The sequence below is a fragment of the Cetorhinus maximus genome, chromosome 1 (assembly GCF_964194155.1).
Source record: "Cetorhinus maximus chromosome 1, sCetMax3.hap1.1, whole genome shotgun sequence".
Lineage (NCBI taxonomy): Eukaryota > Metazoa > Chordata > Chondrichthyes > Lamniformes > Cetorhinidae > Cetorhinus > Cetorhinus maximus.
In genome coordinates, this window is record NC_135879.1 from 229,112,563 (window position 1) to 229,131,783 (window position 19,221).

The 19,221-nt window shown below is 45.4% G+C and overlaps 1 protein-coding gene across 1 annotated transcript in view; it reads left to right on the top strand.

Annotated features, from left to right (window-relative positions):
• The window catches only part of ctnna2 (catenin (cadherin-associated protein), alpha 2), a 1,502,658-nt gene that overhangs the window by 1,301,201 nt on the left and 182,236 nt on the right, over positions 1–19,221 (top strand). Inside the window, exon 15 of the mRNA XM_078554361.1 lies at positions 7,757–7,938. Coding sequence (XP_078410487.1) covers positions 7,757–7,938 — 182 coding nt within the window. The remainder of the gene's footprint in view (positions 1–7,756; positions 7,939–19,221) is intronic.

Here is a 19,221-nt window from a genome sequence, read left to right on the forward strand (position 1 = left end):
AAGGCCGCATTTCACTGAGTGTGGCATCAAGGAGCCCTAGCAAAACTGGAGTCAATGGGAATCAGGAGGAAAGCTCTCCACTGGTTAGAGTCATAACTAGCACAAAGGAAGATGGTTGTGATTGTCGGAGGTCAGTCATCTCAGCTCCAGGGCATCATTGCAGGGGTTCCTTGGGGTAGTGTCCTCAGATGAACCATCTTAAACTGTTTCATCAATGACCTTCGTTCCATCATAAGGTCAGCAGTGGGGATGTTCACTGATGATTGCACAATGTCCAGCACCATTCGCAACTCCTCAGATACTGTAGCAGTCCACATCCAAATATCCTGGGGACAATATCCAGGCTTGGGCTGATAAGTGGCAAGTAACATTCGTGCCACACAAGTGCCAGACAATGACCATCTCAAACAACAGGGAATCCAACCATTGCCCCTTGATGTTCAATGGCATTACCATCACTGAATCCCTCACAATCAACATCCTGGGGGCTATCATGGACCAGAAACTGAATTGGACTGGCCATATAAACACTGTGGTTACAAGCGCAGGTCAGAGGCTAGGAATCGTAGGATAAGTAACTCACCACCTGACTCCCCAAAGCCTGTCCACCATGTACAACGCATAAGTCAGGAGTGTGATGGAATACTCCCCAATTGCCTGGATGTGTGCAGCTTCCACAACACTCAAGAAGCTTGACACCGTCCAGGACAAAGCAGCCCACTTGATTGGCACCATATCCACAAACATTCACTCCCTCCACCACCGACGCACAGTAGCAGCAGTGTGTACCATCTACAAAATGCACTGCAGGAATTCATCAAGGCTCCTTCGACAGCACCTTCGAAAACCACGACCACTGCCACCTAGAAGGACAAGGGCAGCAGATAGATGGGAACACCACCGCTTGAAAGTTCCCCTCCAAGTCAATCACCCTCCTGACTTGGAAATATATCACCGTTCTTCACTGTTGCTGGGTCAACATCCTGGAACTCCCTTCCTACCAGCACTATGAATGTAACTACACCACATGGACTGCAGCGGTTCAAGAAGTCAGCTCACCACCACCTTCTCAAGGGCCACTAGGGATGGGCAATAAATGCTGGCCCAGCCCGTGAAGCTCACACACCATATTTGAGTAATAAAAAAATATTTCCCATGGTAGATTTAGATGAGAAAAAATGGGAGGAGGCTCGAATGGAACATTGGGTCCAACGGCCACTGTCTGTGCCATATATCCTATGTAATCCTATCTAACATATGTAGTTCATATTGTTTCTCATTCTTGCTGTCAAAATGTGTCAATTTAGACTTCTCTGCATTAAATTTCATCTTCCATATCTCGCCATTTCACACTTTGTCAATGTCCTCCTGTACTCAATCCTCCTCATTGTTTACGGCACTTCTGAATTTCATGTCATCAGCAAATTTTGAAGTTATCCCACGTGCTCTCAAGTCGAGATCCTTAATACATACATCAAAAAGCGCAGTGGCCCAAATACTGACCCCTGAGGAACACCACGGTATACATCCATCCAAACTGAAAAATATTCACCATTGCTCTCAGCTTTCTGTCCCTTAGCCAATTTCATACCCACGCTGCTACTATCCCTTTAACCTCTTGGGTTTCTGTTTTCTGATAAACCTATTCTGTGGTACTTTGTAAAACATCTTTTGCAAATCCCTGTACACATCAACTGCCCTTTACTTCATCAACAAACTCGATGAGGTTAATCAAACATGACTTGCCCTTAACAAATCCACGATGATTTTCATTTATTTGCCTATACCTATCCAATTCTTCAACACAGTGCCATGGGATCCTTTGCATTCACCTGAGGGGGCACACGTGGCTTGGTTTAAAGTCTCGTCCAAAAGATGGCACCCACAACAGTGCAGCACTCCCTCAGGACTGCACTCGGAATGTGTATTCAAACCTTTGAAGTGGGACCTGAACAGAGGTGAGAGTACCACTAACTAGCCACACAATAGCAACTGTTCAAGACCAATACAGGTGGCTGTTGGGATAAACTGGAAGAATGTAAGTGGTGGGGACTGTTGAGCGTTGGTTCACAAAGAGAAATATTGGACAGGCGGGCACGGTGGGCGGGCCCGGGATTGGCCACGAAACGGACTGCCGCCTGCAATCAGGCCCCGAATGCTGCCTCAGGGAGCTGAAGATTTGGACAAAGGAAAATAAAGATTTAATACATTATATAAACATGTCCCCACTCAGTCACATGAAGAGGGACAGGTTTAAAATGAAGTGGAAAATTTTTTTTGTGCTTTTTACCCACCGTTGGAAACCTCATCGCGCCCATAGATGAGGCTTCGTAAAAAATTCAAAGGCCGCCTGGCCTAATCGCCCACTCACCAGCTGTAAGTAGCGAAAAGTACAAATTAATTAATTGCTTAAGGGCGTTGATAGGCCTCTTAATTGTCGGCGGACGCGCTGCCAACTCTCGCGCGCATCTGCCGACCAAAAGATCGCGAGAGTATGCGATGATGTCGGGATGCTCGCCCGATGTCATTGCGCGTGATTTTACACCCAATCAGGTCAGGCGCACACCCGCCAGCCCATCGAACGTAAAATCCTGCCCTTTGAATACTACGAAGAATGAGCAGGCGAGTAAGATCTGACGGGTTATCTCATGGCTATCATTAATGGCATAAACATAATGGGCCAGAAGGTCAGTTTCTATTATGTACCCAGGATTTTTCCGAACTGTTTGACATGATACTTATTCAATCGGGTTACCCAGCCATGAGTGGCAGCCTGCCATTTGCATTGGAGAAGATTTGCATGAAAGAAACCACCAGTGTGTTCAGTGAAACAAATAATAAAGTAGACTGTTCAAGTAAGAAAGGAAAAGTAGAAGTGAGGTCAGATGCAAGAGATGTGTCTCATTTAATTTAATGCTGTAATCCCAGCTCCTCTGCAGGAGCCGGCATGTTTGGTATCGTTTATTATGCTAAATATATGGAGCAAGAATCAGCAATGATGAATGTTGTCTCAAAGGCTGAACAAATGTAAATTATACAGTGTGGAAATAAATGCATTAGCAGTATACATTTATAAAAATGCCTTTAATATGGAGAAACGTTCCAAGGTCCTTCATGGTGGCATAACAAAATTGGACGGTGATCGACAGGCGATATAAGGAAGGGGAATAAATTTGGTCAAAGTAGTGGATTTTAAGAAGGGTTTTTACAGGTGGAGAGGGAGTTGGAGAGGCAGATGATTTAGAAAGGACATTCCAGAGAGTGGGAGAAAGGTGGTTTAAAGCACATTGGGCTATAAGGAGGGATACATGAAGCTGAAGTCCCAGAGCTGTGTTCAGAGGTAGAGTTTCCAACTCTTTTTTAAAATTCATTTGGGGGATGTGAGCATTGCTGGCAAGGCGAACCTTTATTGCCCATCCCTAATTGGCTTGAGAAGGTGCTGGTGAGCGCATTCTTGAACCGCAGAAGCTCATGTGGTGTAGGAACACCCACGGTGCTGTTAGGAAGGGAGTTCCGGATATTGGATATAGTTTCAAGTCAGGATGGAGTGTGACTCGGAGGGGAACTTGCAGGTAATTGAGTTCCCGTGCATCTGCTGTCCTTGTCTTCTAGGTGGTAAATGTCGTGGGTTTGGAAGGTGCTGTCTAAGGAGGCTTGGTGAGTTTCTGCAGTGTATCTTGTAGATGCTGGCAAGGTTCGCTGGTGGCACATAGGGTGCCAATCAAGCTAGTTCGACAATTTCATCACCCGATTTTCTTCCTCCAATTGCACTGCCCAAAGAGCCCAGAACATTAAAAACATGGTCAATTTGCTTTTCCAGAGGGGACCTGGAAAAATTTCCAGGAAAGTAATTTCTAATTTCTGGAGACTCCAGAACAATCCTGCACTGTTGGCAATGCTGCTTGGAAGGAGGCAGTGGGTGTGGGGTGGGCATTGTGCGATTGAATAAGGCTGGAGATGAGGAGGGTTAAGGCAATGCAGAAATGTGAACATAAAGATGAGAATTATAAATTTATGAGACATCTGGGTTTTAGGAGCCAATGTAGATCAATGAGGAATGGCATGATGGGTGACTGTGACTTTGAATAATTAAGTATTGGGTTTCAGTGAATCCCATAATAGTTATCTTCACATCTGCTGTAGAAAGCTCCGAAGCCTGGGATTTGCAATATTAATGGATGAAGGCTAACACCTTCATATGACATTCCTTGTCTGCGGTTTTAGCAGGCGTTAACCCATTTAAAATAAATGAATTAATACCATCATTAAAATATCTAGCAAAAGAATGTCAAGCTGCCAGCACTGATTTCTAGGTTCAAGTACACCATAGACCCGTCTTTAAGTCTTACATAAACTATCACAATTTGTTAGTTAAAGTCCTGGTTTTGATCGCCTGCAGGCTGTAAGCTGCATATTGTAAATCCTTTGTCAGCCTCATACACTTTTTATAGGGCATAAGATTATAGTCACTTGTAGTGTTTTGGATAATCGAACTTGTTGCCATATAACATATTGTCACCTCTGCTTTAAATGGTAATTTATAGATGCATTTTGTGCGGTATTAATCCTGGGCTCACACATCTTTATATGACCTAAGGTAGAAAACTCCAAGTGATTGTTACTGAGGTCAGTGTGGGAGAAGCAATGCAATACAAAGGGAACATGTTGTCTCTTTCACCTTCAGGTACATTCAGATCAAAGCAGGTTTTGCCCAACATATATAAGTCAATGATGACTTTCTCCTTTAACATGGGGAAATGTCCAAGGCACTGAGGGGTTTAGAGGTTTAGGAAGGGAATTCCAACATGTGGAGAACTAAGTGGCTGAAGAGCTAGGCTGCTAATATTGAGAGAAGACAAGGGGAGGATGCAAAAATTGTCTGGAGTCGCAAGAACGTTTGAGGGGATACTGAGTTATAAGAGATGAAAGACTTAGAGCTGGGCACATCCACAGTATGAATGAAATACAAGGATGAGGATTTTAAATTTGCATCGGGACACAGGGAGCCAATGTAGCTTAACAGGAACAACAGTACAAGATGAACAAGTATGACATAGAATAGGATAGGATAACAGAGTTTTAGGTGAGAAGAAGTTTAGAGAGATGAAGGATTGGAGGCCAACCAAGGGAGCATAGACTAGATTGGAGGTAACAAAGGCATAGATGAGGATTTACGAAGCAGATTAATTGAGGTAAGATCAGTGACAGGTGGTATTCCAGAGGCGGACTTGTGCATTCTTTCTTTTTTATTATTATTAATTGTTCTTGGGATGTGAGCCTCGCTGGAAAAGCCAGCATTTATTGTCTATCTCTAATTGTCCTTGAGAAGGGGTGATCTACCTGCAATTGAATGGCTTGCTAGGCCATTTTAGAAGCAGTTAAGAGTCAAGCACAGAGAAGATGTTGGATTAAAAACTCAGCTTTGGATCAAATAGGATGCTGTTGAAGCAATCAGTTTGGTTCAACCTAAGGCAGTGGAGGGTGAAGGGGATGGAGCTGGCAACAATATGGAGTTGGTGGCAAGGGCCAAAACCATGAGTTTAGCCTTCCCAATTATTAGCAGTGAAGAGCTGGAAAGGTGAAGATCAAGTCTTCATGTACATGTGGAAGCTGACTCCGCAGATCATGCCACAAAGAAAAGGAGGAGCCAAGGATGTGGGGGCAGCTCCTCCAAGTTGGAAACAGGCACTGGAAGACTAGATGAAAGGCTGCAGAAATATTGAGGAGGAAGAAGAGCTATCGTGCACCATTGTCACAATCATGGAGCATATCACTGGAGGTGTTGAGGGCAGTGTTCTTTTTAAGGTAGAGGGTACAGATGGCAATTTTTAAAAGTGCTCCAGAAGAAGGTACATTTTCCACTGTGAGTTAGCATAGGCGCTAGGAAAATAAGCTAGATGGTCAGGTTTCTAGTGGAAACTGCATCAAAATAACAGGAGTTTTTTTTTCATATTTGTTTATGGGAAGTGGGTATTGCTGGCAAGATAGTATTTGTTGCGCATCTCTCATTGCCCTTGAGCCACCTTCTTGAACCGCTGCAGTCCATGTAGTGAAGGTGAAGTGCTGTTATGGAGGGAGTTCCTGGATTCTGATCCAGCAATGGTGGAAGAACAGCAATATATTTACAAGCCAGGAAGATGTGCATGGGCCACCCGGATGAGTTGAATTTCCAAAGGGAAAGAATAGATATGTATACGTAGAGAGAGATGTTTAGGTGGGTAGGAGGTTAGCAAATTCTGAACACAGAGGACAAGGATAGTTGAGATGGAGACTGCAAACATCAAGGGTGAGCAGTTACTTAGTCCAGAGGCTGAAGAAGGAAACAAGAGTACATAAATCAAGACAAACTGGGAATGAGCTGGGAGGCCAGTAGATAATGAGGTCAGAGAGATGCAGTGGGCATGAAGAAATAAGTTGAATACATGCCTTACTGATTAAGACCATAGTTCTTTCATAGTGATTTGGGGGTGAGGGGGAGTGCGGGGGACAGGTCATTGTGTTTATTTTCACATCATATAATCTGGAGGCCATTAATATCACAAAAAGTGGAGGAAGGTCGGACTAGGAAAACAGACCAAATATTTTAACAAATCCTTTTGTGATATTAATGGCCTCCAGGTTATATGATGTGAATATAAACACATTGTCATTTCAGGCAGGTATATGAGTTTTACAAAGGGGATATGGGCTGAATTATTTCGGTATTTGGCAGGGTGAGGTAGATGGAATGGAAAGTGAGTGGTCCACATGCTCCCATCCCACTGTCTTGGCTTGCTGAATCAAACAACAGATGGCCAAATGACAGGCGCCAGTCAGGAATGCGGCCAATTAGTGGTGCGAAGGTGGGGGCTCCATTCCCAATCGGAGTCTATGCCAGGGCATCATGTGACAGAGGGGTATGGTCGTGAACAGGGAATTGGTCACAGCTACAAATTTAAAGGCGCATTGCCGCCCACCGCCACCCCACCCGACCCTCTGTAAAATCCAGCCTATAGATTTGTGTTTTCTCTGTAAAGGTTTCTCATCCTTCATTTGGTGTCAACTTAGCTGGAGAGGAAAGGGAATTTTTGGATCCGGTGTCTCCGTTTATGGATGAATTTACATGCTGCTGGACAGATTCAACAATGCCCGTGAGATGATTTTTGCTCCACATCCTCAGGAATAAAGTAATTCTCCCCCACTCTTTGCCACTATTTCATTCAGGCTTCAGGTAGCCACCCTTCTCAGCTCACACTTACAGGCCAGAAATGTAATTTCCTCATTTCCGCCATCAACAGATCTTCCCTTAATATCAAGGGCAGAATTGTAAAAGAATGATAGAAAAGTTGCATTATTATGGTGCTCTTCATGACCCCAGGTCATCCCAAAGCACTTTTCGGATAACAAAGCGCTTTTTGATGTGTAGTCACAGTTGTATTATAGGAAACGCAATCTGTGCACAGCGATCTCCAACAAGCAACCATGAGGTAAATGACCAAATAGTCTATTTTTATTGACATTGGTTGAGAGATGGATTTTGGCCACAGGAAAGAACTCCTTGTTCTTCTTTGAATAGTGCCAAGGAATCTTTTACATCCACATGAAAGGTCAGACAGGATCTTGTCGAAAGACGTCACAAAGGTGATTTTTGAGCAGCTCAGTATCGGGTGGAGAAATTTTGAATACAGGCTTTGCATGAGTTGGAACAGATTTGAAAGCTATCAATGCTGATTTTTATTTGTGATATATTTTTCCCCCCCACCACACCCTGGTGCAGGCCATCATGGCTCAGCTGCCCCAAGAGGAAAAGGCAAAGATTGCCGAGCAAGTGGAGAGTTTCCACCAGGAGAAAAACAAGCTGGATGCTGAGGTGGCAAAGTGGGATGACAGCGGCAATGACATCATTGTGCTGGCCAAGCAGATGTGTATGATTATGATGGAAATGACCGATTTCACCAGGTAAGAGAATGTAGGCAATGCGTTGGTCACAATTAATAACCTGAATGTACCCAGCATGCACCAAGCAGAGCCAAATGCTGTCAGTCTTACTGAAAAGACATCTTAAGTATAGGATACTACTTCCAGTTGCCCAGGTGTGTGTTAAATGGTCATTTTTACCGAGTAACAGAAGGAGCCAATGTCTTTGTTGCAATTAACAAAGTGAATGTATCAACTGTACACTAGTCAGGGCTAAAGGGGTGAATTTTAACCCTCAGAAATGGGTGGGTTCGAGTTGAGTGAGATGCAAAAATCTTAATCTCAAACCCGACCCCAACCCACGTCCTGAGTGTCAGTCTTGCCTCACAGTCCTTGGCACTCTTACCTCTGACACAGAAAATTGATGGATCAAGCCCCACTCCAGGAACTGGGGCAGAAAAATTCAAGTCTGACACTCGCAATACTGAAAGAGTGCTGCACTGTCGTAGGTGCCATCTTTTGGATTAGACATTAAACTGAAGTCCCGCCTTCCCTCTCAGGTGTGCGTAAAAGAATCCATGGTACTACTTTGAAGAAGAGACTGTGAGTGCTCCCTCTTGCCCTGGCCAATACCTCAATCAATGTCACAGAAACAGATTATCTGGTCATGATCACGTTGCTATTTCTGGCAGCTTTCTGCGTTCAAATTGACTACCGTGTCTCCCACATTGCAACATTGACTACACTTCAAAAGCACCTCACTGAGCCTTTAGGATGTCCTGTGGTCATGAGAGGCACAATATCAATGCAAGTCTATTTTTTTCCTTTTCTAACCTGCTTCCAGGAGGCAGGTTTGCAATTTAAATGTTTTAATGAAGCTGGGGGCATCAGATTTAATCTGTCTACAGGTTTAACCCTGGCTAGCCGGTTTCACAAGTCTCAGGAAACCTGGCAGCCAAACGGAGGCAAGAACAGCATTGGGGAAAGGATAAGTGCCCTTACAGCACTGCTTGTGGGCCAGCAGGAGCAGAGCATTCCCTTCTGCCCATCCTCTCCCACCCTCCCCACCCATCCCATCAAAGCTTACCTGCTTCTCTGGCTTCACACCCCACACCACCCATCAGAACCCCACCTCCCCTTCCAAAGTGTCGGGGATGGGACCCCCGGATTACTCCCTGGGATCAGGGATTGAATCCCACTCTGGGATCGGATTTGCCCACCCAACTCACCCACCAGCTGCTGCAGGCTGGTTGCATGAGGGTGTGGCCCACTCTGTGCTCTGTGCTCCCAGCTTGCAGTCAGGAATTTACAGCATATGGCGAAACCCAGTCTCCAGGGTTTCCTGAGCACAATTCTCCTGCATTTCCCACTCGAAAAATCCATCCCTGTCAATATCAGGGGCCAAGATGTTGGCAGCAGAATAAGAGAAGCGCTGAGGAAATACTCAGTCGTTGTGTTTAGAGTACATCTTCCCCTTCCCCAGGAATGTGCTTGAGCAATGTTGGCCAATATCTACACGGGCACCAGTGATCCAGGACTAGAAATTGAATTCTGCCAGAATCGGGCCACAATCCTGGGCTACACACATGCCAGATGAGACCAGCATCAGGATCATGACAGATTGTTCTGCCGGCTTTAATTGCTCTCTACGAGTAAGCAGCTGGAGTCGGTTGTTGCCCCAGAGAGAGCATGGGGGAATGGGGGGCAGTTGGCAGTGATTTTGGCCCGCTTGGACAGAAACCAAAGTCCTCAGCAGAGTCTGAGAGGGGGAGGCAATTAGGAGAGGGTGAACAGCAATGGGGAATGGATTTAATGCGAAGCCTGGAGGAACAGGAGTGCTTCTCCCGATTCCAGAATAAGGTAAGTTAAAAAAGATAAAACTTAACTTTAACAAACAGCCTCCAGTGATTCCTTTATCAGTCACTGTGACGCACCTAAATAAAAACTGTCTGCAACATGCAAGACATATATATGTCTCCTATTTTCATATGCAATAACCCTTTGTGTACCTGTAGTTGTCTCTGTCATGAAGCAGTGGCTGCTGGAACAATTGGAGCTTTTAAGGCTGAGATCACGAGATTTTCTTTGGGTAAGGGTATCAAAGGGAGATCTTGTGTTTCAAACCCCGCATCAGGACTTGATGGCCGTAGAAGGTGTGTTCACAACCTGACCAAACAGGTTGATTGCCAGTCTGTAAATCCTTCCAATATGCCTGATGGCAGGAAGTAAAGAGCAGGAGAGTTTCCTGCTCAGCCATACCACAGAAGGCAATGGCAAACCACTGTAATATTTTGCCAAGTATAATCATGGACAGTCCAATGGAAGTCCATTGTTGCCAACGGCCTCTTAGGGCATGGTACCTAAAGGAGGAGGAAGAGTATCAAGAGATATGGATTAAAGTGGGTAAATGGAGTTGAGGTACAAAGCAGCCATGATCTAACTGAATCTCGAAACAGGCTTGAGCAGCCGAATAGCCTTTTTTTCATTCATTCACAGGATGTGAGCTTCAATGGCTAGGCCAGCATTAATTGCCCATCTCTATTTTCCCTTGAGAAGATGGTGGTGAGCCGCCTTCTTGAACCACTACAATCCATGTGGCCTAGTTACATCCAAAATGCTGTGAGAAAGGGAGTTCCACGTTTTTGACCCAGCGACAGTGAAGGAACACTGATACATTTCCAAGTCAGGATAGTGAGTGACTTGGAGAGGGACTTCCAGGTGGTGGTGTTCACATCTACCTACTGCCCTTGTTCTCCAGGTAGTAGTTGTCGTGGGTTTGGAAGATGCTGTCTAAGGAGCCTTGGTGAATTCCTGCAGTGCATCCTGTAGATGGTACACACTGCTGCTACTGTGTGTCAGTGTTAGAGAAAGTGAATGTTTGTGGATGTGGGCCAATCAAGTAGGCTCCTTTGTCCTGGATGGTGCCAAAATTCATGAGTGTTGTGGGAGCTGCACTCATCCAGGCAAGTGGGGAGTATTCCATCACACTCCTAACTTGTGCCTTGTAGGCGGTGGACAGACTTTGGGAAGTCAGGAGATGAGTTACTCATTGTACGACTCCCAGCCTCTGACCTACTCTTATAGCCACAGTATTTATATGGCTAGTCCAGCTCAGTTTCTGGTCAATGGTAACCCCGAGGTTGTTGATAGTGGGGGATTCAGTGATGGTAATGCCATTGAATGCCATTGGATTATCTCTTGTTGGAGATGGTCATTGCCTGGCACTTGTGTGGCGCAAATGTTATTTGCCACTTGTCAGCCCAAGCCTGGATATTGTCCAGGCCTTGCTCCATTTGAACATAGCCTGCTCCAATATATGAGGAGTCACAAATGGTGCTGAACATTGTGCAATCATCAGTGAACATCCCCACTTCTGACCTTATGATGGAAGGAAGGTCATTGATGAAGCAGCTGAAGATGGTTCGGCTGAGGACACTACCCCAAGGAACTTCTGCAGTGATGTCCTGGAGTTGAGGTGATTGACCTCCAACAACCACAACTATCTTCCTTTGTGCCTGGTATGACTCCAACCAGTGGAGAGTTTTCCTCCTGATTCCTATGGACTGACTCCAATTTTGCTCAGTCAAATGTGGCCTTGATATCAAGGGCAGTCACTCTCACCTCACCTCGGGAGTTCAGCTCTTTTGTCCATGTTTGAACCAAGGCTGTAATGAGGTCAGGTGCTGAGTGGCCCTGGCGGAACCCAAACTGGGCGTCAGTGAATAGGTTATTGCTAAGCAAGTGCCGCTTGATAGCGCTGTTAATGACCCCTTCCATTACTTTACTGCTGATGGAGAGTAGACTGATGGGGTGGTAATTGGCCAGGTTGGATTTGCCCTGCTTTTTGTGTGCCGGACATCCCTGGGCAATTTTCCGCATAGCTGGGTAGATGCCAGCGTTGTAGCTGTACTGGAACAGCTTGGCTAGGGGTGCAACAAGTCCTGGAGCACAAGTCTTCAGTACTATTGCCAGAGTATTGTCAGGGCCCATAGCCTTTTTCAGTATTCAGAGCCTTCAGCCATTTCTTGGTATCACATGGAGTGGCTGAAGACTGGCATCTGTGATGCCGGGGACCTCTGGAGAAGGCCGAGATGGAGATTTCCTATTTGCAAAGGCATGAGTACTGAACAAAACTAAAATTGAAAACAGAAACAGAACTTAGCTCCTAGTTAACCACTTTAGCCTTGTGCCAATGGAGGAGGCAGTCGGACAAAATCTACAGAAAATTCATCAAAATATTTTCAGTATGTGGCCTTTGATCATTTGCAGTCAGCAGATGTTTTGCTATATTGCTGCAGTGACAAAATGGTGCTCACGTAAGATACATCAAATCAGGGTTTTAAAAAACAATGCTTTCTCTTTTTAGTGGAATTTCAGGAACTCAAGGGATTTGGAACACAGAGAGTAGTAGTGCATTGATCCACATTGCAGTCAGAGATGTAAAGGTATCACTTAAGGAAAGATACCTTACACAGCGATAATCACAGACATATCAGAGAATACAGTAACAAAAATTACAGGAATATCTTAGCCATGGATACAGAATTGGCTAGAATGATTTCAGCAAGTTAAATGCTCTCAAGTTTCAACATACAAGATGGGCACTGGATCAATTGTGGGCACAGGCGATCATTCAGTGGTGCTGTATATTGAAGTGCTGTCCTTAGTTCAGTCATTGGCTGAGAATGTGACCTTGGTGTGGGGAGGAGAATTTTGAGAACACCTTTTACCTGACGTGTTTCCTAGTTTTACCTGTAATCATACAAGGCTCATCATTGCTTGGTCAGGTTACACTATATATTTCTTAGTTGCCCTCTGGAAATTGAATTTTACTCCACCTGTTCTTGTAATTATCTCAGCAGATGTTTTAATAATTGTAGGTTGAGACAGTTATACTTTTATTGGGTCCAGATCCTGGAACTCCCTCCCTAACGGCACTGTGGGTGTACCTGCACCGCAGGGACTGTAGTGGTTCAAGAAGGCAGTTCACCACCGCCTTCTCAAGGGCAATTATGGATGGGCAATAAATGCTGGCCTAGTCAGCGATGCCCACATCCCATGAATGAATTTTTAAAAATTGTGTTCACTGTAGTACTTCAGAATCTCAATTACTTTGGAAGCCATCAGTATAGTGAAGGCAAAATTAAGGACGAAAGTGGCCAGATTTTCCCATCCAGAACTGGGACGAAATGGACGTAGGGAAGCAAAAGAATGGTGCTAGCGGCCTGCGTGCAGGACTGCAGCCTCTGTTCCTGACTCTGCTGACTTTCCTGGGGAAGTGGGGAGAGAAGGGGTTGGGCGGGAAAGTGAAAGCACCCACATTGTTAATTGGACATGCTGAGGTCGTTAGGAAGCTCATTAAGAGATGGCTTCTTGAATTCCCAAGATTTTCATGGGGGCGAGTGGCTGGTAGGAGCTCTGTGAAGCTGACCAGCTCTATACTGGTGGGAACAGGGGCGGCAGTGCTGAAACAGTTTGATTGAAAAAACTGCAAGTTTGGACAAAAAAAAACTACTGTGCAGCAAGGAAATTTTTACTCACCAACTTTTCCCTACCCTATCCCAGGTCCCAGCTTTCCATTTTGCCCTGGTTACTTTGAAGAAGGTGAAGATCCTCTCATTTTCTTTAAGACTGCACAGCTGCTGATTCGGGCCAGATTGTGGCCTGCTTCCCACCTGCATTCCTACCCCCCACCCCCAACCACTAATCGGGTGGCAGACCCATCTGTCGGGTCATTAAAACCCCGACCCCATGAAAATCCCCCTCCTGGCAAACTGGCGATGGAGGTGGGACTGCGAATTGGGATCACTGCCACTTCCCAATTCCTGCTTCCTGCCTTGAAAGGGAAAATCTGGCCCAAGATGTTCTAATTCATCATGGAAACTTAACCATTAAAGGGTAATGCATTATAACAAATATCACAACACGCTGTATGGACTGTACAGAGGTTGTTATACACCCGTATTGTATGATACACTCAGCAATGGCTGTTATGTGCTGGGTATTGTGACTTTGGTTAGGACTATTTCAGTGACAAAGAAGTCCACGAGCTCCTTGCACTTGTGGCCTCTTTCATCTAGCAGAAAGAAAAGAAAAACTTTTGGCTTAGATAAAACCCAGGTTATGGAGATAAAAGAGAAGAAGACAATTTCATGTCCTAGCAACGCAGCATATTGTTTAAAAAATCTTGGAACCCTTCTCTTCCAGAACAGTGGTGCGCATATCAATGGAGCTGTGGGGGGTTGGGGAGGGGGAGGTGGGTGTGGTGTGCTGGTTTAAAAAAAAGCTTAGTGTTGTGATGTGCTTCATCCTATATCAAAGAGCTTCACGTACAGTGAAGTACAACAATCTGATATTTACATAATAAAACATCCCAAAGTGCTTAAAAAGGAGAAATATAAAACTAAATATGACACTGAGCCACATAAGGAGATATTAGGTCAGATGACCAAGAGCTTGGTCAAAGAGGTAGGCTTTAAGAAGGATCTTAAAGGAGGAAGGTGAGGTAAAGAGGCGGAGAGGTTTCAGGGAGAGATTTCAAAAGCTTGGGGTGCAGGCAGTGGAAGCCGTGGCCAACAGTGTTCGAGTGATCAAGATCAGAGTTTCTCAAGAAGCCAGAGTTAGGTGAATGCAGATATTTCGGAGAGTTGTGGAGCTGAAGGAGATCAGAGAGAAAGAGAAGGATTTGAAAAGAAGGATGACACTTTTAAAATCAAGACATTGCTTGACCAGGATCCAAGGTAGATCAGAGAACGCAGGTGCAAGTTAAGACACAGGCAGCAGAGTTTTGGAAAACCTCAAGTTTATGGGTGGTAGAGTGTGGGAAACAAGCCAGGTGTACATTTGAATAGTCAAACCTAGAGCTAAGAAAGACATAAATGAGGGTTTCAGCAGCAGATGAGCTGAAACAAGAAAGAAGTTGGACGATCTTATGGAAGTTGCAAACAGACTGGTTTATTCTCAGGCAATTGCCAGGGAGAGGGATGGAGTCAGTCAACAGGGAATGGAGTTTGGAGTGGGAACTGAAAACAATGGGAAGAATTTTCACACGTTGGGGGGGGGGTAAGCGCAGGAGCGGGCGCGGGCAGGCACGCCTCCGATCGGCGTCCCCAATCGGGGGCGTGCTGCCATTTAACGTGGGCGGGCCAATTAAGGCCCGCCCAGCATGACGTCTGCCAGGAAGTGCTGTGCGCTCCCTGTGCAGGTAGGGGGGAATTCCCTCAGCCAAGAGTGCACATGCGCGCGAAAGAGTGCACTCATCTCCCTGAGGCTAGGGCGCTGCCTCAGGGAGATCGACGCCAAATTTAAAAATGGTGAAGGGACAAAAATAACATTTCCCTGACATGTCCCCACTCATGTGACACTGTCACATGAGTAGGGACATGTCCATCTCTTTAAAGCAGACATTGATTAAAATTTTAAAACCCCTCATGAAACCTCAACCTGCCCGTGGATGAGTTTTCATGCTTTTTCTGAAGCCCGCCAGGGCTCCCGGCCTGCCTGCCAACCTTAAGGTTGGACGGGCAGGTCCATTAAGTATTTCAATTACTTTTTAAATGGCCTCAATAGGCCGTTGGCAGGCCGGCGGGCGCACAGCTGATTCGGCTGCACCCCCGCCGACCTGAAAATTGAAATGACGCGGGGTGACGTCGGGAGTTCTGCCTGACGTCACCCTGTGTCATTTTACTTGTCGGCGAGTGGGTCCTGCTGTTTAATTGGAGGAAATTTCTGCTTTTACTTGTCAGAGAGGCAGTCAGATAATTTAGCAACAGTTTAGGTGTCGAAGTGCTGGTGAGGTACATTATTATATAATTACACAGAATAACATAGAATGCACAGCACAGAAACAAAAACAAACTTTCACCTTCATGCAAATATCAAGAAATCTCTAGTTTCCCAAAAGTTAATTATTTTGAAGTATAGTGAACATTATTATGTGGGGAAATGCAGCAACTATTTTGTATAATGCAAAATTCCAAAAGCATTAATGTGACGAATGAGCGGCTAATGTGTTTTTTTTTGTGGTGGTGTTGGATGAGGAGGAATGTTGGCCGATGCTGTGAGAAATCCCTGTTTTTCTTCCAGTAGTTCCTCAGGATCCTTAACGTCCACCTGAACCACTTAAAGGACAATACACCTGACAGCACAGCACTGCACTGGAGTGTCAAACCATGCTTTAAATACATTCAAAAGCTAAATTTCATTCAGGGGAATGTGAATGGATATTATCCTTTACTCAGAGTGACAAAGTAATGTGGTGAGGGATAGTAGAGACAAAAAAGTGAAATGCGGTTGGCTGGTGAATTGCAAACGTGAGCATATTGGATGAATGAGCTTCAATTGGCTTTTCTCATGCTTCACTTTACTGATGTCCTGCTGTTACAGTTCTCGCTGCAGAGAAAGCTCCCCATTATGAAAGGCAGCCCTTATCAGTTTTGACAGTTACCATGGAAGATTGTTGAAATACTGAGTTGTCACAAATGGCATAGGGAAAAGAAAATGAAACCAAAGTGACTATCATTGCATTAGGCGACTATTCCTAAAATAACGAGTTCCTCCCTCCCTCCCTCCTCCATGCAGTTTGATTGGCAACTCAGTTGGCAGTACGGGTCTAATAAAGATCTTCACTAAACTGTCGGAATAGTGACAGTTAGCTTAACAAGATGACAGCCTTGAAGCTGTCCCCACTGCTATACCTCTTTACACTGCTTGCTAACAGAAATGCCTCGAAAGCTGTTGTGACAGATACTGCCCAACTTTTGATGTTCAGTGTGTCAGTAACAGCGGTGAGTTTTGGTACTTCTGTAATGACTTAATCATTTTTACGTGAGACAGTTTAAAAAGAAAGAGACTTCCATATTAGCATTAAAATGAAGAGACACCATATGTTTTATGTAGCCTCCTCATTTGTTCAACAGGGAGAAGGAAGGTAGTGTCTTTTTAAGATTTGCTTGTCTTCAGCAGCCACTTCAGCTCACAATCTTCCTCACTCTGTCACAAATCAAGCTGCATTTTAGGAGCTACCCCTCGTTCTCTTTCTACTTCAAAACAGCAACTCACACAAAGCTGCTATGAATTTTTCAGTGACCATCAGTTAACTGACTTGGATGGTTTGGTCCACAAACATCACTTTGCTTTATGTGTGTTTGCAAGTCAATCTTTTCCAAATTATTAGTTGCATCTGCCACATGCGGGTTCATTGACTGCTAAACGTGATTTTTACTACCGAGCAGCCACAGTTTATCGAAAGTCAGATAAGACCCTTTAGCAACAGAGGAGAACTTTCCTTGCCCTCTGTTTCTTCCTCAAATTCATGGAAATTTCCCATTCAGCATATGGCTCATTATCCTCCGCAGAAGATGCGTTGGAATTGGATGGCGAAGCTTATACATCCAGGGCACCTCACTGATGAAGATAGTCACTGAGTGGGTAAAACTTCTGTCTGGACATCTTAACCTGGTGACTTTAACCCTTTTATTGAAGATGTTAGCCCAAAGTAAATTTCATGAGAACGCATTAAAAGTTCTTGAGCCAATATTTGCATGGCATAATTTCAACATCTTAGGCACTCAGGGTCCTGTTTCTAATAGTGCGACATAGTGTGAACAATATAACACAATGGCCGCAAAACTGGACAGGTCCCAAAAATGGGAACCAGAATCATGGCTGTGGCTTCCGATGCAGACAGCTCACAAACGTGTTGTTGCCGACTGATTCAATTGATTGTAGCCTGCAACCAGCTCTAAGCATGCAGCTGAGTGGCTGCGCCCTTAATCCTGGGGTTGGGGGGGGCGCAAAATCATGAGTAAAAAAGCACAATTAAAGCTAGCCTGCACTGCTTAAAGTGAACCTGTACCTCTTAAAGGGGAGAAACATTGTGGCTGGATGTAATTCTCCAATTGATTCTGATTTGGGAAAGACACAAGAATGGCACAACATGGGAGAGAGTGGGCTCTAAGATTTTCCGATGCTGAGGTTTTGGTACACAGATGGAGAGGAGAAAGATTATCTATCCATAGGGGAGCCAAGGGACCCACCAGACACACTTTGTGAAGACAGTGTGAAAGTTGGCATGGTAGCAAGGAGTTTACCCCCAAAGACCTGGATGCAGTGTCACAAGAAATCCAATGACCTCACACAAATGGCCAAGGTCAATGAATGGGTCTTCAAATGCCATGTCCCACCAACTGCATCACTGCCCTTACACACTGCTCAGTGCACCACATCTCCATCACTCACCTACCCACAATCTCCAACAATCACGGCTCATACCTAACATTCATACGCTTCACCTCACCCCCACATGTTTGGCACTGCTGCAAGCCTCACGCCCACATCGCACACACACTACCAACTATTCAACTATGAGAGCCAAATCACCCATTCACATTGAACCATATTCACTGACACACTTCCCCCTGTCTTGTAGGATGCATAACCAAAGGCAGCAGCATTTAACTGGATGGAGCATGTCCCTACCTCAGTGGAGGAGATTGTAGTTGCCATATCAGAGCAGCCATGACTGAGCCATAGACAGTAGCAAGGCTAAGACCATCAAACATGGCAGTATTCTTATATCTTCCTTCTTTTTCCTTTCATGGGACCTCTAGCAACCCCTAATTGCCCTTGAACTAAGTGAATTGCTAGGCCAGAGGGCAGTTAAGAGTCAACTACATTGCTGTGAGTCTTGAGTCACATTTAGACCAGACCAGGTAAGGATGGCAGATTTCCTAAAGAGGCATCAGTGATCCATTAGCTGGGTCTTTACGACATCGATAGTTGTCAGGCTGAGGCCAGTTTTCATCTCCAGATTTATTAATTGAAGAAGGGTGGTGAGAAGGAAGAGAGTGCATAGGTCTGAGGCAGCCCTGGGGCTGTGCACACCATATAGCCAGAGCCAGAAAGCAGACACAGTCCTGGGGCTGTGTGCACAAGCTACAAGGCTGTGCCTGGCACATTTGGCCTGGTCCCAGTCCAGGGGAGGGAAAGCCTGTCCGTCCTGTGTCAGTCGTGCGCATATCTCGGCACTGGGGGTTAGCACGTCTTGGTATTGGGCTGCAGGTGGCACAGTCACCGTCGGGGAGGCATCTGCAGCCTGGGGCTCGTAACGCCTGGCCTTACTCATCCAGATCCAACCCCCGTTTTGAAAGCGCTGTCATGCCTGTGGCATTTCGGAGGGGGCGATGGTGGGGGTGGGGGTGGGTGGTTCAGCTTCCACTGATCCTTAAGGCTGTGCAACAGCTGCAAGGAAGGATCTGGGGATGGAATGCCTGAAACCAGGGCAGCACAAGGGCTTCACATTGATTTCCCAGCTTGGAGATGGAA